This window comes from Staurois parvus, unplaced genomic scaffold (genome assembly GCF_062004578.1).
Source record: "Staurois parvus isolate SC_StPar_1 unplaced genomic scaffold, SC_StPar_1.0 ptg000380l, whole genome shotgun sequence".
Lineage (NCBI taxonomy): Eukaryota > Metazoa > Chordata > Amphibia > Anura > Ranidae > Staurois > Staurois parvus.
This window is the reverse complement of record NW_028318176.1, coordinates 1,811,831-1,839,316: the sequence shown is the minus strand read 5'-3', so window position 1 is coordinate 1,839,316 and position 27,486 is coordinate 1,811,831. Positions and strand designations below refer to the sequence as shown.

At 50.5% G+C, this 27,486-nt stretch overlaps 2 protein-coding genes across 2 annotated transcripts in view; both read right to left on the bottom strand.

Annotated features, from left to right (window-relative positions):
• LOC149455983 (uncharacterized) overlaps positions 1–27,486 on the bottom strand; it is a 64,386-nt gene that overhangs the window by 15,905 nt on the left and 20,995 nt on the right. The gene's annotated exons all lie outside the window — the stretch shown is intronic.
• Positions 13–7,614, bottom strand: LOC149455985 (uncharacterized). The gene is made up of 8 exons (XM_089685580.1): positions 7,595–7,614; positions 4,598–4,721; positions 3,835–3,969; positions 3,602–3,722; positions 3,288–3,487; positions 2,882–3,097; positions 2,610–2,751; positions 13–1,221 (listed from the first exon to the last, which is right to left on the bottom strand). The coding sequence occupies exons 2-8, from the start codon at positions 4,679–4,681 to the stop codon at positions 20–22; spliced, it is 2,100 nt and encodes a 699-aa protein (XP_089541706.1). The 5' UTR covers positions 4,682–4,721; positions 7,595–7,614; the 3' UTR covers positions 13–19.

Genomic DNA, 27,486 nt, shown 5'->3' with positions numbered 1-27,486 from the left:
AACACTTCCCGAACTCCGATCATGGAAAAGAACACTCGACTGTGTGGTTTCTTCCATGTACGAGAAGTTGTGATTTCTGTGAGAAACATTTCCCGCACTCTAAACAGGAAAAGGGTCGCTCTCCCGTGTGACTTCGCATGTGGACAACAAGGTCCTCTCTCCGCCTGTAAGATTTCTCACACTCCGAACAGGGAAAAGGTCGCTCTCCCGTGTGATTTCTCATGTGTACGACAAGTTCATCTTTCCGTCTGTAAGATTTCCCGCACTCTGAACAGGAGAAAGGTCTCTCACCAGTGTGACTTCTTTGGTGTTTATGAAGTCGGGTTTTTAGCGCAAAACTTTTCCCGCACTCTGAACACGAAAAGGGACGCTCGCCCGTGTGACTTCTAATATGAGCATCAAGTCCAGTTTTCCGACTGTAAGATTTCCCGCACTCCGGACAGGAGAAGGGCTTCTCTCCGGAGTGCAGTTTCATGTGGAGGTTGAAGTGCCCTATAATTGAAAAACATTTCCCGCACTGTGGACAGGAATAAGGCTTCTCGCCAGTGTGACTTCTCTGGTGCACAATAAGTGTGGATTTATTTATAAACCATTTCCCACACTCCGAGCATGAAAAGATCGCCTTACCAGCGTGGGCTCTCTGATGTACGATAAGTTCGGATCTCTTTTCGAAACATTTCCCGCACTCCAAACATGACATGGAATTCTCATCTATGTGAATTTTCAGATGTTGATTAAGACTGCCTTTGTGGCTGAAGTGTTTCCCGCAATCTGGACAGCAATACGGCTTGTCCCCCGTGTGAGTCCTCAGGTGTGAGATCAGTACCTCCTTCCGTATGAAACCTTTCCCGCACTCTGCACAGGTATGCAACTTTTCACCTGTGTGGGTTTTCAAGTGTGCTATGAGTCTCTCCTTTCGTATAAAACATCTCCCGCACTCTGTACATGAATGCAGATTCTCACCCGTGTGGGACTGCTGGTGTATGTGGAGTTTATCTTTCCGCAAAAAACATTTCCCGCACTCTGCACAAGAATACGTTTCACCGGTGTGAAGCCTCACATGTCTCTGCAGATGATCTTTCCTTTTAAAACTTTGACCGCACTCCGAGCAGGAGAAAGGCCTGACTTCCTGAGAATTTGTTGGGATTCCATTATCTTCTCCACCAAGATCTGCCGATGGAATCTGGGACCCCTCTGAGGAATTTCCAACATCATATACATCTGTTAGGAAGAAACATTGTATCAGCATCAAACGTATTTCCATTATTCATGTTCTGCAGTCATTGTGGATGTCGGTCTAGAAGTCACCGATGTACCATAGATCTGAGGGATGGAGATGGACCTTCCATATGGTGTTCAGTATCTCATTTGTTGGGAACATGACGTTATATTGAGGAATGGAGATGGACCTTCCATATGGTGTCCAGTATCTCCTCCTCATTGGTTGGGAACATGACGTTATATTGAGGAATGGAGATGGACCTTTCATATGGTGTCCAGTATCTCCTCCTCATTTGTTGGGAACATGATGTTATATGGAGGAATGGAGATGGACCTTTCATATGGTGTCCAGTATCTCCTCCTCATTTGTTGGGAACATGACGTTATATTGGGGAATGGAGATGGACCTTTCATATGGTGTCCAGTATCTCCTCCTCATTTGTTGGGAACATAATGTTATATTGAGGAATGGAGATGGACCTTTCATATGGTGTCCAGTATCTCCTCATTGCTTGGGAACATGACGTTATATTGAGGAATGGAGATGGACCTTTCATATGGTGTCCAGTATCTCCTCATTGGTTAAGAACATGACGTTATATTGAGGAATGGAGATGGATCTTCCATATGGTGTCCAGTATCTCCTCCTCATTTGTTGGGAACATGACTTTGTATTGAGGAATGGAGATGGACCTTTTATATGGTGTCCAGTATCTCCTCCTCATTTGCTGTGAACATGACGTTATATTGAGGAATGGAGATGGACCTTCCATATGGTGTCCAGTATCTCCTCCTCATTGGCTGGGAACATGACGTTATATTGAGGAATGGAGATGGACCTTTCATATGGTGTCCAGTGTCTCCTCCTCATTGGTTGGGAACATGACGTTATATTAGAGGAATGGAGATGGACCTTTAATATGGTGTCCAGTGTCTCCTCATTTGTCGGGAACATGACGTTATATTAAGGAATGGAGATGGACCTTCCATATGGTGTCCAGTATCTCCTCCTCATTGGTTGGGATCATCACGTTATATTGAGGAATGGAGATGGACCTTCCATATGGTGTCCATTATCTCCTCCTCATTTGTCAGGAACGTGACGTTATATTGAGGAATGGAGATGGACCTTCCATATGGTGTCCAGTATCTCCTCCTCATTGGTTGGGATCATCACGTTATATTGAGGAATGGAGATGGACCTTCCATATGGTGTCCAGTATCTCCTCACTGGTTGGGAACATGACGTTATATTGAGGAATGGAGATGGACCTTCCATATGGTGTCCAGTATCTCCTCCTCATTGGTTGGGAACATGACGTTATATTGAGGAATGGAGATGGACCTTCCATATGAACAGAGGAATGTGTTAAGCATTTATAACCAACCTGTGCTGATCTCTGTTAGAGTGTCCTCCTCTTTAAATGTCCCCGTTATTTTATCTTCCTCCATAGACTGCTGATCATCCCTCACATACGTCTCTTCGTCTTCTGTTTTAACCTCAATTTTTATATCTAGTAGATCTTCACCCTAAACCAAGATAAGGATTGAAAATATAAGTGCTGAAGATTTGAAACCACATCAATAAATATAATCTGGTCAAAAGTGATACATGAAGATGATGTATGGATCCATGTTCTAGATGCTCCATCCTACCAACCTTGTAACAGTGAAGAATGGTGTGATCTTCTTCTGTGGAATCCAAGGCATACAGAGGACGGGGACATCTCTCTGGTGGGTTTCTAAGTGGCTCCATCATAATTTCCTCATAGAGATCCATGTGTCTTTCAGAAAGATGCTTCATCACTCCATATTCCTCATCCCCCTCTACATACTCTTCTTTAATATCAATATTATCATCCCCGAGGTTTCCACTCTGAATATAGAATAAAATGACATCAATGGTAACAATGCAGATAATGTACAGATCCCAATGATACTATCAGTGATTGTTCCTCATCTACCTGATGATGGTGAGGTATGGTGTGATCTTCCTGTGTGGAATCCCGGGAATACAGAGGACGGGGACATCTCTCTGGTGGGTTCCCATGACTTGATCCACCTACCTGATGATGGTGAGGGATGGTGTGACCTTCCTGTGTAGAATCCCGAGAATACAGAGGACGGGGACGTTTCTCTGGTGGGTTCCCATGACTGGCTCCATCTACCTGATGATGGTGAGGGATGGTGTGACCTTCCTGTGTGGAATCCCGGGAATACAGTGGACGGGGACATCTCTTTGGTGGGTTCCCATGACTGGATCCATCTGTAGGAAACATACACTGACTGAATCCATTGTTTCTATGTGTTTATCGGATGATGGGGGATCTAGGTGGAGCCTCCGTACTGCTCTCTCCTTTCCAATAAAGTCTCTTCTTACCTGATGATGTGAGGGGCGGCTGATTGTCCATCATGATGTCCTTGTAGAGGTCCTTGTGTCCTCTCTGGTGGTCCTCCATCATGACGTCCTTGTAGAGGTCCTTGTGTCCTTCTAGATACTCCTACATATAGAAATAGACAGTGAAACCCTGACACCTCTTAGAAACCTGATGCTTATAATGATACAATCACCATCCAGACATCTCTTGGCCCAGAATTCCCTGCACCGCTCACCTCTCCTGTCAGTAGCTCAATGATCTTGTTGGTGACATCCAGAATCTTCTTGTCATTTTTTCTCCATGATGTCAGAGATGGAGGTGAAGGCAGTGCGATGGTTACCTGACCACCAAACTCCACAGAAGGAAATCTCTGTATTGAGGAACCAATAGGAACATCATGTTAGACTCCCAGAATCCTCCTCACCTCTCCGGTCAGGTCTGTGTGATGTCATGTGACCTCCCAGAATCCTCCTCACCTCTCCGGTCAGGTCTGTGTGATGTCATGTAACCTCCCAGAATCCTCCTCACCTTTTTCGGTCAGGTCTGTGTTTTATTAGTAGGGATGAGAGTGATGTCATGTGACCTCCCAGAATCCTCCTCACCTCTCCGGTCAAGTCTGTGTGTTATTAATAGAGATGAGAGTGATGTCATGTGACCTCCCAGAATCCTCCTCACCTCTCCGGTCAGGTCTGTGTTTTATTATTAGAGATGAGAGTGATGTCATGTGACCTCCCAGAATCCCCTTCACCTCTCCGGTCAGGTCTGTGTGATGTCATGTGACCTCCCAGAATTTTCCTCACCTCTCTGGTCAGGTCTGTGTGTTATTAATAGAGATGAGAGTGATGTCATGTGACCTCCCAGAATCCTCCTCACCTCTCCGTTCAGGTCTGTGTGATGTCATGTGACCTCCCAGAATCCTCCTCACCTCTCCAGTCAGGTCTGTGTTTTATTAATAGAGATGAGAGTGATGTCATGTGACCTCCCAGAATCCTCCTCACCTCTCCGGTCAGCAGGTAGATGATCTCCAGGGTGAGGTTTAGTATCCTCTCAGTCATGTGACTCCGGTCCTCCTCCATCCTCATTGTGGTGGCCGATCATGTGATGTGCACAGGACACGCCTCTCTGTAGATGGATATAATATATAATGGCCCGGTGAGTAATGCTGACAGCCAACTTTTAGGGAACATGAGTAAAATATATCACCAAAACGTTTGGTAACTGATAAAAGATGAGTTTGCACTGAGTAGATAGATATCCAACATGTCCAGCCTTAACATTCAGAGCACCTGTGAACTGGCGGTGATTTCTCGCACCCCATGTGTTCCGTAGGTGACACTTTAAAGGTCCCTCCAGGTCATCAGTTTGGAGTTAGCTTCAAAATTTTATTTTTTTGGGAGGGGTTGTGTTTTTTCTTTTGTTTTTTGTCACCTTTTCTGTCGGAGTATAGATCTATGCTTGCCCCCTGTATGTTTCAAGCTATGTACTGTGGACTGGCTCACCACCTCTGCTGGAAGTTTATTCCTGGCATCTACTACTCTTTCAGTGAAATACAACTTTCTGAGATTCGTTCTGAACTTTACTTCAGTTAGTTGGAGGTTCTGTCCTCGTGGTTTTGGTTTCATGTTGAAAATCTTCCTGAACCGTATTCACCCCCTGGATGTATTTAAAGTTTCCAGTCATGTCTCCCCTTCCCTTCTCTCCTCCAGACTGGACATGTGAAGTTCCTGAAGTCTCTCCCCAGACCTTCCACCATTTGTGTTCCCCGTCTCTGGACTCCAGAACTGGACATGTGAAGTTCCTGAAGTCTCTCCCCAGACCTTCCACCATTTGTGTTCCCCGTCTCTGGACTCCAGAACTGGACATGTGAAGTTCCTGAAGTCTCTCCCCAGACCTTTCATCATTTGTGTTCCCCGTCTCTGGACTCCAGAACTGGACATATGAAGTTCCTGAAGTCTCTCCCCAGACCTTTAATCATTTGTGTTCTCCATCTCTGGACTCCAGAACTGGACATGTGAAGTTCCTGAAGTCTCTCCCCATACCTTCCACCATTTGTGTTCCCCGTCTCTGGACTCCAGAACTGGACATGTGAAGTTCCTGAAGTCTCTCCCCAGACCTTCCACCATTTGTGTTCCCCGTCTCTGGACTCCAGAACTGGACATGTGAAGTTCCTGAAGTCTCTCCCCAGACCTTTCATCATTTGTGTTCCCCGTCTCTGGACTCCAGAACTGGACATATGAAGTTCCTGAAGTCTCTCCCCAGACCTTTAATCATTTGTGTTCTCCATCTCTGGACTCCAGAACTGGACATGTGAAGTTCCTGAAGTCGCTCCCCAGACCTTCCACCATTTGTGTTCCCCGTCTCTGGACTCCAGAAATGGACATTTGAAGTTCCTGAAGTCTCTCCCCAGACGTTCCACCATTTGTGTTCCCCATCTCTGGACTCCAGAACTGGACATGTGAAGTTCCTGATGTCACTCCCCAGACCTTCCACCATTTGTGTTCCCCGTCACTGGACTCCAGAACTGGACATGTGAAGTTCCTTAAGTCTCTCCCCAGACGTTCCACGTTCTTCCGTTTATTCTTACCGACTTGCCTGACACATCATCTAGTTGCCTCCAGGATGGTAGACTCTAACAGTGCCCACTGATTACTTACTCCCGTCGTTTTACTCCAACCTTTCAACTAATTTTTTTAGAAATTCGCCCATTTCACCAAAATTCGTCTTTTTGGAATCTAAATCTTTTGTTTTTGTATATGCTTGATATTTTAATACCAAACCAAAGACAATGGTGATCACTAGAACCCAAATGTTCTCCCGCCTTAACATTAGACACTGTGACAGGTTCTCTTGGATGAGCCATCAGAGGTCTATTAGATGAGGTCTCTCCTGCCTCCTAATGGAACACAGATCATGTTCTCTTAGCTTCCTCCTGGCTGCTGTGGCCAGAGAAAGTGACAAGTTCCTGTTGGTTCCAGGTTCCTATTGGCTGGAGAAGATCATGAAAAGGATGTTGGCTGGTCTCCTTCCAGTCTAGTCGGGGACGCCCGCCATGCCAGTCCCGGGTCTAGAGGTGGGATAGTCAAACATGGGAAACATGGGAGGAGTTGCTTCTTGCTGACTTGTTGGTTTTAATGACCCGATGGCCAAGGTATGACAGGCATTGCTGGTAGTTAAAGGACAAAACCTCACATCATCGATCCCTGTGTTACACTTTCAGCCACTTCCACCCCCCCATCCGATCAACAGGGTCAGTCCAAGGATGGACACGACGATGGAGGAAGAGGACGGGCGTGAAGATGGAGGAAGAGGACGGACATGAAGATGGAGGAAGAGGATGGGTGTAAGGATGGAGGAAGAGGATGGACGAGACGGTGGAGGAAGAGGATGGACGAGACGGTGGAGGAAGAGGATGGACGAGACGGTGGAGGAAGAGGACAGACATGACGGTGGAGGAAGAGGACAGACGTGACGGTGGAGGAAGAGGACGGACGTGACGGTGGAGGAAGAGTACGGACGTGACGGTGGAGGAAGAGGACGGACGTGACGGTGGAGGAAGAGGATGGACGTGACGGTGGAGGAAGAGGACGGGCATGACAATGGAGGAAGAGGATGGGAGTGACGATGGAGGAAGAGGACGGACATGACAATGAAGAGGACGGACATGGCGAAGGAGGAAGAGGATGGACGTGACGGCGGAGGAAGAGGACGGCCTGACGGTGGAGGAAGAGGACGGACGTGACGATGGAGGAAGAGGACGGGCGTGACGATGGAGGAAGAGGACGGGCGTGACGATGGAGGAAGAGGACGGGTGCGACGGTGAAGGAAGAGGATGGACGTAAAGATGTAGGAAGAGGACGGACATGATGGGGGGAGAGGATGGACGTGACGGTGGAAGAAGAGGCCGGGCGTGGAGAAAGAGGACAGGCGTGGAGAAAGAGGACGAACATGACGGGGGGGGGGTTACTGGGTGGAAATAGAAAATCAGATCTTGTTACCTCCTCTGCTGCCACTTCCAGCAATGTTTCCTCTCTACTTCCTCCTAACTCACCTCTCACCCGGAACTTCCTGTCTGTAGGTGACATCACTTCCTGTCTGGCTACAATAGAGATCAGCACTTTGTGGAGTTCATAGGCACTGCAGCCACGAGCTCCGTCTCTCGTAGAGGGACCTGTAGACCCTCAGAAGCCCATCGCCACCATTGCAGTCCGTTTCATGTACATGTTAGAATAAAAAATATAATAAAATGTGTTCTCAAGATAAAAAAAATAATTATTTTTATGTATATAAGGGAGCTGTCGGTAGAAAACCATAAAAACCGAACATAAGCCCAGCCTCAATCTAGACGCGTTACCGTATATCCCTGAAGAGAGTAAAACTCGTGAATGGCTCAACACACACGGACAGCAAAATAGGAAATATGTACTGAAAAACCAACACTATACCAAAACCAACCGTCCCGAAATGCAGAAAACCATAATTGACCAATAACTAAAAAACCTTCCCTATGGCAGCTGAGGGAAAAATATAAAGCATCGCCTCCCGATGAGGGGCCTTTTATGAGATATCATGTCACAGGACCTCCTCCTCCATGGGGAAGGCCATCCATTTGGTGAGTAGACAAGTCCTTGTTGGAAGATGCTGAAGCCTCCCGTATGTAGTCTTGCCAATGATTGTTAGAAAATCATATCCCAACTTAGTTACATAATTAATCTGGCTGAAAAAAGACAAAAGTCCATCCAGTTCAACCATAGAAAAAAAAGTTATAATCCTACACCCACAGTTGATCCAGAGCAAGGCAAAAAAACAGGAAAGCACAATCCAATCTCCTCCTGCAAGGGAAAAATTCCTTCCTGATCCCCCGAGAGGCAATCGGATATTCCCTGGATCAACTTTACCTAAATGGTATATCCAGTTATATTCTGTGTATCCAAGAAAGAATCCAGGACTTTCCTACAGCAATCCACTGAGCTGGCCACAACCAACTGTGTGGTTCAATGGCCAAACACGGGAGCCACCAGCCCGCTGAGATTGCCGGAAGACTCCAAAAGCAACTGGACTGTGAGCCTTTCCATCCACTTCTAGACTTGTGGTGCTGATGATAGAATCCTTGTGTGAGAAGATTTACAGCCATGCCAATTGGTTTGCCAGTCCAAGGAGCCACCAGCTAGCTTGGGGTGCCGGAAGACTCCATAGGCCATTAGGCGTAGTAGAAGGGTTTCTCCAGAATTAGTAGATGCCTAATAGAGAAACAACCAACACAGCAAGAAAAGTTCCACATAATAAGTGTCCAGAAATGAAGCAAAGTGACGTGTAGCCATCCAGTAGGGTCTCGGGGCATCCAGGATCTACGATGGTAATGCTTCCGAGAGGGATCAGATGGATGGTCCCATCCGAGATGAAGGAGGTAAGAAGGGGGAGGCATCCCAACCAACTGCAAGATGGGAAGAAGGCTGGAAACCCAAATGATTTCACCGGTCCCAGAGGCTGCTTCACCTCTGAATGGGACTCCCCTTCACATCAGTGCCCCCCCAAACACCAGAACCCCCCTTCACATCAGTGCCCCCCAACATAAGAAACCCCCCATTTCACATCAGCGTACTCCCCTTCACGTCAGTGCCCCCCCTAACATAAGAACCCCCCATTTCACATCAGCATATTCCCCTTCACATCAGTGCCCCCCCAACATCAGAACCCCCCTATCACATCAGCGTATTCCCCTTCACATCAGTGCCCCCCCCAACATGAGAACCCCCCTTTCACATCAGCTTACTCCCCATCACATCAGTGCCCCCCCAACATCAGAACCCCCCCTTTCACATCAGCATATTCCCCTTCACATCAGTGCCCCCCCAACATCACAACCCCCCTTTCACATCAGTGCCCCCCCAATATCAGAACCCCTCTATCACATCAGCGTACTCCCCTTCACATCAGTGCCCCCCCAACATCAGAACCCCCCTTTCACATCAGTGTCCCCCCCAATATCAGAACCCCCCTATCACATCAGCAAATTCCCCTTCACATCAGTGCCCCCCCAATATCAGAACCCCCCTATCACATCAGCGTACTCCCCTTCACATCAGTGCCCCCCTAATATCAGAACCCCCTATCACATCAGCATATTCCCCTTCACATCAGTGCCCCCCCCCAACATCAGAACCCCCCCTTTCACATCAGCATACTCCCCTTCACATCAGTGCCCTCCCCCCAACATCAGAACCCCCCTATCACATCAGAATACTCCCCTTCACATTGGTGTCCCCCCTAATATCAGAACCCCCCCTTTCACATCAGCATACTCCCCTTCACATTAGTGCCCCCCCCAACATCAGAACCCCCCAAATACATCAGAATACTCCCCTTCACATCAGGGCCCCCCCAACATGAGAACCCCCCTTTCACATCAGTGTATTCCCCTTCACATCAGTGTCCCCCCCAACATCAGAACCCCCATTTCACATCAGTGTACTCCCCTTCACATCAGTGCCCCCCCAACATCAGAACCCCCCTTTAACATTAGCGTACTCCCCTTCACATCAGTGCCCCCCAACAGAACCCCCCTTTCACATCAGAGTACTCCCCTTCACATCAGTGCCCCCCCAACATCAGAACCCCCCCTTTCACATCAGCGTACTCCCCTTCACATCAGTGCCCCCCCTAACACCAGAATCCCCTATCACATCAGCGTACTCCCCTTCACATCAGTGCCCCCCCTAACATCAGAATCCCCCTTTCACATCAGTATACTCCTCTTCACATCAGTGCCCCCCCCTAACATCAGAATCCCCTATCAAATCAGTGCCCCCTCCTAACATCAGAATCCCCCTATCACATCATTACCCCTCCCTAACATTAGAATCCCCCTATCACATCAGTGCCCCCCCCAACATCAGAACCCCCCTTTCATATCAGTGCCCCCCCAACATCAGAACCCCCCATCACATCAGCGTACTCCCCTTCACATCAGTGCCCCCCCCCAATATCAGAACCCCCCTATCACATCAGCGTACTCCCCTTCACATCAGTGACCCCCCTAACATCAGAACCCCCCCTTTCATATCAGTGCCCCCCCCTAACATCAGAACCACCTTTCACATCAGTGCCCCCCCAATATCAGAACCCCCCTATCACATCAGCGTACTCCCCTTCACATCAGTGCCCCCCCAATATCAGAACCCCCCTATCACATCAGCGTACTCCCCTTCACATCAGTGCCCCCCCAACACCAGAACCCCCTATCACATCAGCGTACTCCCCTTTACATCAGTGCCCCCCCAACATCAGAACCCCCCTATCACATCAGCATACTCCCCTTCACATCAGTGCCCCCCCAACATCAGAACCCCCCTATCACATCAGCATACTCCCCTTTACATCAGTATCCCCCCAACATCAGAACCCCCCTATCACATCAGCGTACTCCCCTTCACATCAGTGCCCCCCCCCAACATCAGAACCCCCCTTTCACATCAGCGTACTCCCCTTCACGTCAGTGCCCACCCTAACATAAGAACCCCCCAATTTCACATCAGCATACTCCCCTTCACTCAGTGCCCCCCCTAACATCAGAACCCTCCCATCACATCAGCATACTCCCCTTCACATCAGTGCCCCCCCAACATCAGAACCCCCCTATCACATCAGCGTACTCCCCTTCACATCAGTGCCCCCCCAACATCAGAACCCCCCTATCACATCAGTGTACTCCCCTTCACATCAGTGCCCCCCCTAACATCAGAATCTCCCTTTCATATCAGTGCCCCCCCTAACATCAGAACCACCTTTCACATCAGTGCCCCCCCAACATCAGAACCCCCCTATCACATCAGCGTACTCCACTTCCCATCAGTGCCCCCCCCTAACATCAGAACCCCCCTATCACATCAGTGCCCCCCCCTAACACCAGAACCCCCCTATCACAGCAGCGTACTCCCCTTCACATCAGTGCCCCCCCCAACATCAGAACCCCCCCTTTCACATCAGTGCCCCCCCAACATCAGAACCCCCCTTTCACATCAGTGCCCCCCCTAACATCAGAACCCCCCCTTTCACATCAGTGCCCCCCAACATCAAAACCCCCCCTTTCACATCAGTGCCCCCCCCCAACATCAGAACCCCCCCTTTCACATCAGTGCCCCCCCTAACATCAGAACCCCCCTTTCACATCAGTGCCCCCCCAACATAAGAACCCCCCTTTTGCATCAGTGCCCCCCTAACATCAGAACCCCCCTATTACATCAGCATACTCCCCTTCACATCAGTGCCCCCTCTAACATCAGAACCCCCCTTTCATATCAGTGCCCCCCCCCTAACATCAGTGCCCCCCTTTCACATCAGTGCCCCCCCAACATCAGAACCCCCTTTCATATCAGTGCCCCCCCTAACATCAGAACCCCCCTTTCAGATCAGTACCCCCTCAACATCAGAACCCCCTATCACATCAGCGTACTCCCCTTCACATCAGTGTCCCCCCAACATCAGAACCCCCCCTTTGACATCAGCGTACTCCCCTTCACATCAGTGCCCCCCCCCAACATCAGAACCCCCCTATCACATCAGAATACTCCCCTTCACATCAGTGTCCCCCCCAATATCAGAACCCCCGTATCACATCAGCATATTCCCCTTCACATCAGTGCCCCCCCAATATCAGAACCCCCCCTATCACATCAGCGTACTCCCCTTCACATCAGTGCCCCCCTAACATCAGAACCCCCCTATCACATCAGCGTTCTCCCCTTCACATCAGTGCCCCCCCCAACATCAGAACCCCCCTATCACATTAGAATACTCCCCTTCACATTAGTGTCCCCCCTAATATCAGAACCCCCCCTTTCACATCAGCATACTCCCCTTCACATTAGTGCCCCCCCAACATCAGAACCCCCCTAATACATCAGAATACTCCCCTTCACATCAGTATCCCCCACACATAAGAAACCCCCCATTTCACATCAGCGTACTCCCCTTCACGTCAGTGCACCCCCAACATCAGAACCCCCCTTTCACATCAGCATATTCCCCTTCACATCAGTGCCCCCCCAACATCAGAACCCCCCTTTCACATCAGCATATTCCCCTTCACATCAGTGCCCCCCCAACATCAGAACCCCCCTTTCACATCAGTGCCCCCCAATATCAGAACCCCTCTATCACATCAGCGTACTCCCCTTCACATCAGTGGCCCCCCAACATCAGAACCCCCCTTTCACATCAGTGCCCCCCCAATATCAGAACCCCCCTATCACATCAGCGTACTCCCCTTCACATCAGTGCCCCCCTAACATCAGAACCCCCCTTTCACATCAGCGTTCTCCCCTTCACATCAGTGCCCTTTTAACATCAGAACCCCCCTATCACATCAGCATATTCCCCTTCACATCAGTGCCCCCTCAACATCAGAACCCCCCTTTCACATCAGTGCCCCCACCAATTTTAGAACCCCCCTATCACATCAGCATATTTCCCTTCACATCAGTGCCCCCCCAACATCAGAACCCCCCTTTCACATCAGTACCCCCCCAATATCAGAACCCCCCCATCACATCAGCATACTCCCCTTCACATCAGTGCCCCCCTAACATCAGAACCCCCCCTTTCACATCAGCGTACTCCCCTTCACATCAGTGCCCCCCCCAACATCAGAACCCCCTTATCACATCAGAATACTCCCCTTCACATTAGTGTCCCCCCTAACATCAGAACCCCCCCTTTCACATCAGCATACTCCCCTTCACATTAATGCCCCCCCAACATCAGAACCCCCCAATACATCAGAATACTCCCCTTCACGTCAGTGCCCCCCCTAACATAAGAACCCCCCATTTCACATCAGCGTACTCCCCTTTACATCAGTGCCCCCCCAACATCAGAACTCCCCCATCACATCAGCGTACTCTCCTTCACATCAGTGCCCCCCCAACATCAGAACCCCACCTTTCACATCAGCATATTCCCCTTCACATCAGTGCCCCCCCAACATCACAACCCCCCTTTCACATCAGTGCCCCCCCCCAATATCAGAACCCCTCTATCACATCAGCGTACTCCCCTTCACATCAGTGCCCCCCAACATCAGAACCCCCCTTTCACATCAGTGCCCCCCCCAATATCAGAACCCCCCTATCACATCAGCATATTTCCCTTCACATCAGTGCCCCCCAACATCAGAACCCCCCTTTCACATCAGTGCCCCCCCAATATCAGAACCCCCCTATCACATCAGCATATTCCCCTTCACATCAGTGCCCCCCCAATATCAGAACCCCCCATCACATCAGCGTACTCCCCTTCACATCAGTGCCCCCCTAACATCAGAACCCCCCTATCACATCAGCATTCTTCCCTTCACATCAGTGCCCTTTTAACATCAGAACCCCCCTATCACATCAGCATATTTCCCTTCACATCAGTGCCCCCCCAACATCAGAACCCCCTTTCACATCAGTGCCCCCCCCCAATATTAGAACCCCCCTATTACATCAGCGTACTCCCCTTCACATCAGTGCCCCCCCCAACATCAGAACCCCCCCTTTCACATCAGTGCCCCCCCAACATCAGAACCCCCCCTTTCACATCAGTGCCCCCCCTAACATCAGAACCCCCCCTTTCACATCGGTGCCCCCCAACATCAAAACCCCCCCTTTCACATCAGTGCCCCCCCCAACATCAGAACCCCCCCTTTCACATCAGTGCCCCCCCTAACATCAGAACCCCCCTTTCACATCAGTGCCCCCCCAACATAAGAACCCCCCTTTTGCATCAGTGCCCCCCTAACATCAGAACCCCCCTATTACATCAGCATACTCCCCTTCACATCAGTGCCCCCTCTAACATCAGTGCCCCCCTTTCACATCAGTGCCCCCCCAACATCAGAACCCCCTTTCATATCAGTGCCCCCCCTAACATCAGAACCCCCCTTTCAGATCAGTACCCCCCCAACATAAGAACCCCCTATCACATCAGCGTACTCCCCTTCACATCAGTGTCCCCCCAACATCAGAACCCCCCCTTTGACATCAGCGTACTCCTCTTCACATCAGTGCCCCCCCCCAACATCAGAACCCCTCTATCACATCAGAATACTCCCCTTCACATCAGTGTCCCCCCCAATATCAGAACCCCCCTATCACATCAGCATATTCCCCTTCACATCAGTGCCCCCCCAATATCAGAACCCCCCCTATCACATCAGCGTACTCCCCTTCACATCAGTGCCCCCCTAACATCAGAACCCCCCTATCACATCAGCGTTCTCCCCTTCACATCAGTGCCCCCCCCCAACATCAGAACCCCCCTATCACATTAGAATACTCCCCTTCACATTAGTGTCCCCCCTAATATCAGAACCCCCCCTTTCACATCAGCATACTCCCCTTCACATTAGTGCCCCCCCAACATCAGAACCCCCCTAATACATCAGAATACTCCCCTTCACATCAGTATCCCCCACACATAAGAAACCCCCCATTTCACATCAGCGTACTCCCCTTCACGTCAGTGCACCCCCAACATCAGAACCCCCCTTTCACATCAGCATATTCCCCTTCACATCAGTGCCCCCCCAACATCAGAACCCCCCTTTCACATCAGCATATTCCCCTTCACATCAGTCCCCCCCCAACATCAGAACCCCCCTTTCACATCAGTGCCCCCCCCAATATCAGAACCCCTCTATCACATCAGCGTACTCCCCTTCACATCAGTGGCCCCCCAACATCAGAACCCCCCTTTCACATCAGTGCCCCCCCAATATCAGAACCCCCCTATCACATCAGCGTACTCCCCTTCACATCAGTGCCCCCCTAACATCAGAACCCCCCTATCACATCAGCGTTCTCCCCTTCACATCAGTGCCCTTTTAACATCAGAACCCCCCTATCACATCAGCATATTCCCCTTCACATCAGTGCCCCCTCAACATCAGAACCCCCCTTTCACATCAGTGCCCCCACCAATTTTAGAACCCCCCTATCACATCAGCATATTTCCCTTCACATCAGTGCCCCCCCAACATCAGAACCCCCCTTTCACATCAGTACCCCCCCAATATCAGAACCCCCCCATCACATCAGCATACTCCACTTCACATCAGTGCCCCCCTAACATCAGAACCCCCCCTTTCACATCAGTGTACTCCCCTTCACATCAGTGCCCCCCCCCAACATCAGAACCCTCTTATCACATCAGAATACTCCCCTTCACATTAGTGTCCCCCCTAACATTAGAACCCCCCCTTTCACATCAGCATACTCCCCTTCACATTAGTGCCCCCCCAACATCAGAATCCCCCAATACATCAGAATACTCCCCTTCACGTCAGTGCCCCCCCTAACATAAGAATCCCCCATTTCACATCAGCGTACTCCCCTTTACATCAGTGCCCCCCCAACATCAGAACCCCCTTTCACATCAGCATATTCCCCTTCACATCAGTGCCCCCCCAACATCAGAACCCCCCTTTCACATCAGCATATTCCCCTTCACATCAGTGCCCCCCCAACATCAGAACTCCCCCATCACATCAGCGTACTCTCCTTCACATCAGTGCCCCCCCAACATCAGAACCCCTCTATCACATCAGCGTACTCCCCTTCACATCAGTGCCCCCCAACATCAGAACCCCCCTTTCACATCAGTGCCCCCCCCAATATCAGAACCCCCCTATCACATCAGCATATTCCCCTTCACATCAGTGCCCCCCCAACATCAGAACCCCCCTTTCACATCAGTGCCCCCCCAATATCAGAACCCCCCTATCACATCAGCATATTCCCCTTCACATCAGTGCCCCCCCAATATCAGAACCCCCCATCACATCAGTGTACTCCCCTTCACATCAGTGCCCCCCTAACATCAGAACCCCCCTATCACATCACCGTTCTTCCCTTCACATCAGTGCCCTTTTAACATCAGAACCCCCCTATCACATCAGCATATTTCCCTTCACATCAGTGCCCCCCCAACATCAGAACCCCCTTTCACATCAGTGCCCCCCCCAATATTAGAACCCCCCTATTACATCAGCGTACTCCCCTTCACATCAGTGCCCCCTTAACATCAGAACCCCCTTTCTCCTGATGATGGGTGTACACTGTGGCCCTCTTCTGGGGTTCATTATCTTTGTAATAAAGGACACCCCAAGACGTGTCAATCTTCATGTACACCTCACCCTCACATTCATCCTAGGAAGGAGTAGGGGTGCTATGTACTGAGCCCCAACCCCACAGACCCCCACAACCAACAGGCCAGGGGTGTGGGGAAGAGACCCTCATCAACATGAGGCCTTAGGAATCCACCATGGTGAGGGCATATTGCCTATTTTAGTCCTGGGGGGGCACTCTCCCTCCCAATTCCTGGCCTGTGTGGGTGTTATCCTGTAGATATTGGGGGGGACCTCCCGCTTCTTTGGATGGTGTTCCCCATTAAATTCATATCCGGCTTCAGGTGTAGATAATGGGGGATAAGGGGGAACAAGACCATCCAGGCACAATAGCTAGAGCTGACAACTGCTTGGCACTGGAGGTGTAGCAATTGTGCACACAGATATGGACGTGGACATCCATGTTGCTAAGATCCACCATCTTGTGTCATTCTCACTCCAAATCAGTCCCCCTCCCTTTTTGTTGAATGGCATGTGGTCTGGTGTGTGCTGAGTTCAGGGGTGCATCGGGCACAGCTGGATACACTTCATGGTTGTAAACCCAATTAGCTGGCCCCATGGTGTCTGTCCGACTCTGAGCTGATCATAAACCTATAAACCCGTCAGTCACTGGACTTCAAAAGCATTCCGAAATTGCAGTAAAAACCTGCATCCCATGGGAAACCACTTTTTCATACAATTTCATAACTTTCTCGCAGGAAGAAGGTACAATAAAACAAAGCATATATTCAGATAGGTCATTTTAATACCAGTCACCTGATACCTTACACCCCTAGATAATGTCTAACCGAGAGCAGAAAGCGATATCTCTTTAACCGTCCCAAGCAGATATGTCATATGTGACGTCTGGACGTTCAGGATATCATTCTGCAGATTATCCTACCAGTGGATAGGATGCTACATGTACCTGGGGAAGGTTATTGACCATGATATAAACTTGTGAGGGATTTGGGTCACAGCCTGGGTCTCCACCTAACACCCCTCCCCAAATGAGGCGATTGACCCTTGGCTTCAGAGACACCCCCTGCTGGGGGACTAGAAAATAGGCTGTCAGGCCTGAGAGAGGTAAGATGAAGAGATTCTCCCTTTTAACATCAGGAACCAACTTTGGGAGAATGGTACGCTTTTGTTCAGGACACTTGATCTGCTTAAACCAAGGCTGACGGCAAGTATTCTACTTCCCTAAACTTCTTTCTGTTATCTCTCTGTTGTGTTATTGCTCTCTGTATTTATACAGTATATATATATTTGTTACATCTTTTTCTGTAAATATTTTTATTGCACCATTTTGACCTTTTTAGTAATAAATCCTATTGTCTGAAAAGTGTTGAACTGTTTCTAAAGCTCTTTAATGCAAACTAAGAACCCGTCTCTGAAGAGCGCTACTGTGTGTTTTAAACTTCTGCATAATTGGCCTGTGGTGACAGTGTGTATACAGACGATTATTCAGCCATTATAGTGTTATTGCTGATATTGCCGAGTTTCCTCTTTCTCTGTACAAAAAGGAGGTGGTGGCAGTGTGAAGGGTTAATTGCGTAATTAACCTGACCCAGTAACAATCGCTCCCAGGCTGCAGATACACAGATTGTGTGGTCCATTAGCTGGAAAATCGTTGTGTAGGGTGCAGCTTGGTGTGGCATTGTTATGCATGTGACAGCGCAGTTTTAGATTGGCTAGTCCTTTGGTCACGAGTTGGTGAGAAGGGCTGGGGTCTGACGCCGCGATTGTCAAATATTGGTTGGCAGCGTACGTGGGATAGTTTGCATTAGAGCTTCAGTGCATTGTTAGGAATTAGCTCTGCACTGAAGGATTGTACCCTTTGTGGAAACCGTCCTTAGAAACAAGCGGTGCATATTTTTTATATATATAGAAAGAGAGAGAGAGAGAGAGAGAGAGAGACATATAGAAACAGCTCCTTCCTTTTTCTGCTTTCTATTCTACCTTTTCTTGCAATTATGCCTGGTGACACAGAATACAAGAAAATGAGCAAAAGTGATTTGAGTGCGGAATGTACCTCACGAGGAATGGACATCGGTCGCAAAAATCGTGATGATTTGATTCGGGACCTACTGGAGTATGATATCTGAGCAGAGCAGAACTCGGAGGAACTTGACCATGACGGGGTTCCCGCTACATCCGATCCCAGTGGCTCAGAGACGGCCTCGCAGGATGGGCATACAGAGACTGACACTGGAGGATCACCGAATGTTGTCATCACACCACCGCCTGAGCGGGCCAACACCGGAGTGCCTGTAACCAGCAGAGACTCTCCTCAGATGCAGGAAGCCATGAAACGCATCCAGGAGACAGATCCTGGGACATACCTGCGGTTTCTTGAACGCCAGGCTGAGAGAGCGGCTGACAGAGAAGCTGCGAAACGCCAGGCTGAGAGAGAAGCTGCGGAACGCCAGAGGGAAGCTGATCGCCAGCACGAACTGGAGATGGTCAGGCTTCAGCAGCAGCGACAGGTTCAGAACCTTGGGTCTTTAGAGCACAGAGACACCACTCTGGCCGTGGGCACAGCAGCCAAGTTTCCAGTGATGGACAAAGATAGTGACGTTGGCACGTATTTACTGTCATTTGAAAAAACGTGCCGTCAGTACCATGTGCCCCCAGCTCAATGGGCTCGGTACCTGACACCAGGGCTACGAGGCAAGGCCATGGATGTGTTTGTAGAACTGCCAGAGGGGCAGGATAACGATTATGAAGCTCTAAAAGAGGCCATCATCCGGAAGTACCAGATGACCCCGGAAGTGTAACACAAGCGGTTTAGGTCCTTACAAAAGGGACCTGGGGACTCTTACACGGATGTGGTAGCACCACATTCCGGCAGTGGAACAGAGAACTGAAAGCTGACTCCTGTGAGTCCCTGGAAGATCTCAGGATATGAGACCAACTCCTACACCTCTGCCCGGTAGACGTCAGACAGTTTGTCTTGGAGAGGGAGCCAGCATATTCTCTAGCTGCAGCAGATCTGGCAGATACCTTTGTCCATACGCGGGTGTCTGACCCTCGCAAGGCTCCTCCAAACGGCTGGAAAGGAGGGAAATCGCCCCTAGCAACCTCTCCTACACTGGTGAGTCAAGCTTCCCCTCCACCCACACCTGCAGCACTTGGAGCCAAGCCATCCCTGCCTGACAACCTGTCAGGGAATGGGAAGATCGCCGCAGCGATCGAATCTGCACATGCGTAGAATCCTGACAAAACGTACAGGCAGGCGGACACTAGGACCCAGGCACGCCTGTCACAAATGACGGCGCTGGGCAAGCACTAGAACCCAGGAGCGCCTGTCAGGAGTCAGGCAGGCTATTTAAACCCGGCTCTTGCAATGCTCAAGTGCCATATGGTCTTATCTGTGTTCCTGAGTTTCTGTGAGTAGATTGTTTGTTGCTGACCCTGCCTGATCCTGATTTGCTGTCCGTCTCCTGCTCTGATCCCTGGCTTTGTCTGACCATTCTCCTGCTTAACCCCATACGTTCTGACCTCCTGTTGACGAACCCGGCTTGTGACCTGTTTATCCCTCTGCCTGCTGATTCTGTACTACACCGCCACCACTGTTACCGACCCGGCCTGCCTGACGCTGCTTTAGTTACCTCCTCACATCAGACTCTTACCCGCTATACACCTTCAACGGTGCCTCTACCACAGCTGGGTGAACCCAGGGGCTGCGACCTGGTCTCGGCCTGCTCCAAGTTCATCCCCACCATCAGGGGCTCTGGTGAACAAGCAGGTCGGAGCTTAGATTCCACGCCTTGGGGGATTCTGGTCTGTGGAGTGCTAGAGACTAACGCTGCAGGGACCCTGACAGAACCATACGGCCATGTCAGAGTCTGGAGGAGGACCTTCACCCTGGGAAGAGATGTGCCAACATCTGGCGGCACTCACATGGGCAGTGAAGACCCTGGAAGAGGGATACAAGCACCTGGAGGGACAGGTCCAGAGCCCGGCCGCACCAGCACCCACAACTCCAGGCCCAGTGGTTACGCCTCCGTCCACGAGTGCAGTGGGGTCTGCAGTTGGAGCAGCATTTAACATCCCCCGCCAGAGCCAAGAGTACCGACCCCTGAGCGGTTCAGTGGGGACCGAGGGAAGTTCAGGGCCTTCCAAAATTCCTGCCAGCTGTACTTTGACCTGCAACCCCGGACCTTCTCTTCCGAATCGGTGAAGGTAGGATTTGCCATATCCTTGCTGCAGGGTGAGCCCCAGGGATGGGCTCATCGCCTGATGGAGGCCCACCACCCACATTTAAATACTGTCGCCACATTCTTTAAGGCGATGGCACAACTGTACGATGACCCGCATCGAGCCGTCTCGGCCGAAGCAGCCCTCTATTCATTACAACAGGGACGCCGGGCAGCGGAGGACTATGCCACTGAGTTCAGGCAATGGAGTGGAGACACACAGTGGAATGATGCAGCTTTATGCCACCAGTTCCAGTTAGGACTGTCAGAACCACTGAAGGATGAGTTGGCGAGAACAGGAATTCCAGACTCCTTGGAAGGTTTAATCAATCGGTCCATACAGATCAATCGCCGACTGCGGGAAAGGAGACAGGAGAGGTCCAGCCGGGGCAGAGAACTTCATGGATGATGCCTAGAGTACCAGTCATGCCAAGGGTCAGTGTCGGAAGTCAGAGCTCCGAACCGTCCGAGGGGGCCGAGCCTATGAAACTCGGACTGATGTGGCCTACTCTCTCTACTGAGGAACGGCTGTGTCTTTACTGTGGAGCAGCGGGTCATATAGTGCGTTCCTGTCCGAAGAAAGACTGTAGGTTCTCTCCTATTCCTTTTAATATATCTACTGTATGTGCAGGCAACCCCACTCACTTGGCTGTACCTGTGTCTCTTCAGCTTCCCGGAGGAAGCACACAGGTGATGGCTATCATTGATTCCGGGGCCTGTAGTTGCTTTGTCGATCTCGGTTTCGCTACCCAGTACCAGATACCGTTGCTCGCCAAAGAACATGGGGTGAATATTTTTCTGGCGGACGGGTCTCAGATAAAATCGGGGATGGTAGACCGGGAAACCCCTCCTATACACACCACGGTGGCGAGTTATCACCAGGACTTTCTCCGCTTGGACGCCATCGCGTCCCCCCTATTTCCAGTTATTCTGGGGCTCCCTTGGCTACGAGCTCACGACCCCCAAATTGACTGGAAGTTCGGGTCGGTCCAGTTCCACTCACGATACTGTCAGGAACATTGTCTACCTAGGGCATCACTAGATACCCCGGCCTTGTTAACTGTAAGCTCTGAGGCCGAGTTAACTCAATTGGTACCTGCAGCTTACCACCAATTCCTGGACATGTTTAGTCCACGGGGGGGCAGAGGTTGTTCCCCCACATCGGGCCTATGAGTGCCCCATCGATCAGCTCCCAGGCTCCGAGATTTCTTTCGGCCGCATTTTTCCCTTATCTGAGCGGGAACTAGGGGCCTTAAGAGAATATATAGACGAGAGCCTCCGGAAGGGATTTATCCGCCCTTCCACATCCCCGGCCGGGGCAGGGATTTTCTTTGTTGAAAAGAAGGACGGATCCCTGAGACCGTGTGTTGATTACAGAGACCTCAATAAGATTAAGGTCAAAAACCGCTACCCCCTTCCTTTGGTCCCAGAATTGTTTCAGAGATTGAGGACGGCATCCATCTTCTCCAAGTTGGACCTCAGGGGTACCTATAACTTGGTTCGGATACGTGAGGGGGACGAGTGGAAAACAGCGTTTCGCACTCGGTTCGGACATTTTGAATGTCTTGTCATGCCTTTTGGGCTATGTAATGCACCGGCCACCTTCCAGCACTTTGTCAATGACATTTTCAGGGACTTTCTGGATATCTTTGTCATTGTCTATTTGGACGATATCCTGATATTTTCCTCTTCACTGGAAGCACATCAGGGACATGTTAAGAGTGTGCTGCAACGCCTCCCTCAGCATGGCCTTTATGCGAAAGCCGAGAAATGCTGCTTTGAACAGGAAAGCATTTAATTTCTTGGTTTAATAATCTCCACTACGAGGATCGCTATGGACCCACAAAAGATCTCGGCCATCCTGGAATGGCCTGCCCCCACAGATAAGAAGGGAGTTCAGAGATTTATTGGGTTTGCCAGTTTTTATAGAAAGTTCATAAAGAACTTCTCAGGCCTGGTAGCGCCCATTACCCAGCTCACCAAGGTAGGAGTACGTTTCCAATGGACTCCAGCTGCACAGGCAGCTTTTGACGCATTGAAAAAACTATTTACAACGGCTCCCATTCTGAGCCACCCTGACGCATCCCTACCCTACATACTAGAGGTAGACGCATCGGAAGTGGCTGTTGGAGCAGTATTGTCACAGAGGGTAGGGGCCAAGGAGCTAATTCACCCAGTGGCTTTTTTCTCCAGGAAGCTATCCCCTTCTGAAAGGAACTACAATATTGGGGATAGGGAGTTACTAGCCAGTAAGACAGCTCTGGAGGAATGGCGTTATCTGCTAGAGGGGGCCCTACACCCTATTCTGGTCTATACTGACCACAAAAACCTCGAGTATTTAAAAACAGCCAAACGCCTCCGTCCACGCCAGGCCAGATGGGCACTGTTTTTCGCTAGATTTAGTCTTCACATAACATACCGTCCTGGGTCAAAGAACACTAAGCCTGATGCCCTTTCTCGGATGTTCGAGGATCCTAGGGAGATGCCCCAGCCAGACACCATCCTGCCGGCAGGTAGCTTTCTATTGCTACAGTCGGAACTATTGTCTAAATTGCAGGTGGCCTCCAACCAGGTTCCTGACCTGCCTGGGGTCTCCCTGCTGAACAAGGAGGGTCTTTTTTGGAGAGGGGAACAGGTTGTGGTACCCAAGGAGGTCCAATCTCTGGTGTTGGGGTTTTGTCATGACCATCCCCTAGCAGGACACTTCAGGATACATAAGACATTAGAGCTGACACGACGCACATTTTGGTGGCCAAACATGGCCAAGGACTGTGAAGCATATGTGAAATCTTGCCCGGTCTGTAACCGAAACAAACCCACCAGAGACAAGGCCTGGGGTCTATTGAAACCTCTGCCAATACCTGACTGACCCTGGAGTATGATCTCGTTAGATTTTATTGTTGACTTGCCACCCTCACGAGACCACACTGTGATCTTTGTGGTTGTGGGCCGCCTGTCTAAAATGGCCCATTTTCTGCCACTAGCCAAGACACCATCGGCCTCCGAAACAGCCCAAGTATTTATTAAAGAGATTGTGAGACTGCACGGAGTGCCAAAAGAGATTGTCTCGGACCGTGGAGTACAGTTTACTTCCAGATTCTGGAAAGCATTATGTGAGGGGCTGGTGCTTAAGTTATCTTTCTCGTCAGCATATCACCCCCAGACAAACGGGCAGACAGAGCGAACTAACCAAATGCATGAGCAATACCTAAGATGCTATACATCCTTCCTGCAGGATGACTGGCTGACACTTTTACCAATGGCGGAATTTGCATATAACAATGCGAATCATTCCGCCACCAACCATTCCCCGTTTTTCGCTAATTATGGGTTTCACCCTACCTTCCTGCCAGACCTGGTTCCTGAGAACTCAGTCCCGGCAGCCCAGGACACCTTAGGATTCTTCACTGCCAATAACAAGCTACTACAAGAGACAATGGCTAAGGCCCAAGAGGACAGTAAAAGGTTCTGTGACAGGAGGAGAAAGGGAGAATTGGTTATACATCCTGGGGATAGGGTTTGGTTATCAACGGTCAACCTGAAACTGACTTGCCCATCCAGAAAATTGGCACCCAAGTTTGTGGGGCCCTTCCAGGTAGAACGTAAGATTAACGAAGTAGCATTTAAATTGACTCTCCCTGAATCCCTCAAGATACACCCAGTCTTCCATGTATCGTTGTTGAAGCCTGTGGTTCCAGACCCCTTTTTAGACTGCAGGTCTAGACCTCCAGAAGCCATAGACATCAATGGGGAGGAAGAATTTGAGGTGGAAGCAATTTTGGATTGTAGGAGGAGGGGTAGTCAGGTACAATATTTAATTAAGTGGAAAGGCTATGGGCCGGAGGAAAACTCGTGGGAACCTGCCCAGAATGTCCATGCCCCCAGATTAATGCGGGTATTCCTACGTAACCAGCCTCAAAGGAGGAATCGGGTGGGCATCCGGAGGCTGCCCGTAAGGGGGGGCAATGTCAGGGAATGGGAAGATCGCCGCAGCGATCGAATCTGCACATGCGTAGAATCCTGACAAAACGTACAGGCAGGCGGGCACTAGGACCCAGGCGCGCCTGTCACAAATGATGGCGCTGGGCAAGCACTGGGACCCAGGAGCGCCTGTCAGGAGTCGGGCAGGCTATTTAAACCCGGCTCTTGCAATGCTCAAGTGCCCTATGGTCTTATCTGTGTTCCTGTGAGTAGATTGTTTGTTACCAACCCTGCCTGATCCTGATTTGCTGTCCGTCTCCTGCTCTGATCCCTGGCTTTGTCTGACCATTCTCCTGCTTAACCCCATACGTTCTGACCTCCTGTTGACGAACCCGGCTTGTGACCTGTTTATCCCTCTGCCTGCTGATTCTGTACTACACCGCCACCACTGTTACCGACCCGGCCTGCCTGACGCTGCTTCAGTTACCTCCTCACATCAGACTCTTACCCGCTATACACCTTCAACGGTGCCTCTACCACAGCTGGGTGAACCCAGGGGCCGCGACCTGGTCTCGGCCTGCTCCAAGTCCATCCCCACCATCAGAGGCTCTGGTGAACAAGCAGGTCGGAGCTTAGATTCCGCGCCTTGGGGGATTCCGGTCTGTGGAGTGCTAGAGGCTACCGCTGCAGGGACCCTGACACAACCGCAGATGTTTCACCTGTGGGAAAGCCGGACATCTCAGGACGCAGTGTCCTGAGAAGAAGCAGATGACATCATCTGGCCAGCAACTCTTCTTCTGTGCTGTTCGTCCGCAGGAAGATGTGGGTAATATCCGCCAACTTGCAGCAAGTCACTATGGGCAACCGGTCTGTAACTGGTTTCCTGGACACCGGGGCAGAAGTCACCTTGATCCGACCAGAGGTGATTGAGCCAAGAAACCTCATCCCAGGAAAGTTCCTTACCCTCACAGGAGTTGGGGGGACCTGTTCACCCATACCCTGTGCAAAGGTATTCATCGATTTGGGGTGCGGGAAGGGGAATGAGGGAGGTGGGGGTCTCGGATGAAATTCCCACACCTGTTTTGTTGGGTGCCGATTTGGGTCCTCTTGTGTCCTATTACGCCCCTGCCGAGAATACCCCGAAGTCCCCCCTGGAACTCTCTGGACATGCCAAGGTACTGTGTGCAGATGTTGGGGTAATGTCTGGGCAACCTGTGGATGGACAGAGGGAGGGGTGGTAATGGAGCGGGGTTACAGGATTCTCCATTAGTTGGAGAAGAAGAGGAGATCCCCTTGCCTGGGGAGGTATCGAACTCATGTATCATTGACATTATAAACGTGACTGTTGATGACAATGATGACGATGTCAATGATGATGACAATGTTGATGATGGTCATGATGATACAAATGATGCATTTTCATTGTTGGGGGTCACCCACAGTGCTGTGAAGTGGGCAGAGGTACAATCTCTGGGTGCTGAGCAAAGGGATGGTCTGGGCAGGCCCCTGCCTTGCGCCAGCCCAGAGGATTCTACCTTGATAGCCTCCCAGCAGTTCTTTGTATGGTACTGGACAGCTGGTTGGTACTTGTAGTCCCACGGCCAAGGCAGCACTGGGGAATGACCAAAATGTTGCATCCATCAGTAGACTAGCTGTGAGCTTCCCTGCTGAGAAAGATAAACAGTTTGACTGGGACAGTGAGAAGCTGGGAATGAATAATCTACCAGCAGGGGGCTTGAGGACTGAAAGAGTTAACCCACTGCTCAGTGTATCCAGTCAGCCTAGGAGACACATAGTGAGAGTGTCACCTTATATGGCCTGTCAAGGTGTATGGGGAAAACTTGAAGCCAGGGAGGAAGTCTCCTCCAACTATTTCTGTCTTAGGGCTCGTTCACACTTGGCTGTTTTACCAACGCTTGCCAAACGCCCCTATAGCAATTGGCAAGCATTGGTCTGGCGTTTGCTGAGTGTTTTTTAACGCTCGGGAAACGCCGCATGCGCGGTTTAGCCGCGGTTGCTAGGAGTTTGCCGAGCGTTAAAAATGCCCCACAAACGCCTATAATGCAGTTTGAATGGTGTTACCGCTCCGCAACCGCGTCGCAACCGCACCGCAAACACCGGCCGGGCGTTTGCGGAGCAGCACCATAGACTAGAATAGGAGGCTTCAACGCCTCCTGACTCGACCAGAGGCGTCCGTTTTGCCGCGAGGCAAACGCTCCCGTTAGAACGGTACCATGTGCTGTAATGTGCAGAATTGGCAGAGGCATTTTGGAAGCAGTAAAAACGCTTCCCAAACGCCTCTCTCCCGCCTGCACACAACGCTAGTGTGAACGTAGCCTTAAGGCTCGTTCACACTTGGCTGTTTTACCAACACTTGCCAAACACCCCTATAGCGTTTGGCAAGCATTGGTCCAACGTTTGCGGAGCGTTTTTTAATGCTCCACAAACGCTGCATGTGCGGTTTAGTGGCGGTTGCTAGGTGTTTGCCGAGCGTTAAAAATGCCCCACAAACGCCTATAATGCAGTCTGAATGGTGTTACTGCTCCGCAAATGCCCTGCACCACAAATGCCGGCTGGGCGTTTGCGGAGCGGCACAATAGACTAGAATAGGAGGCTTCAACGC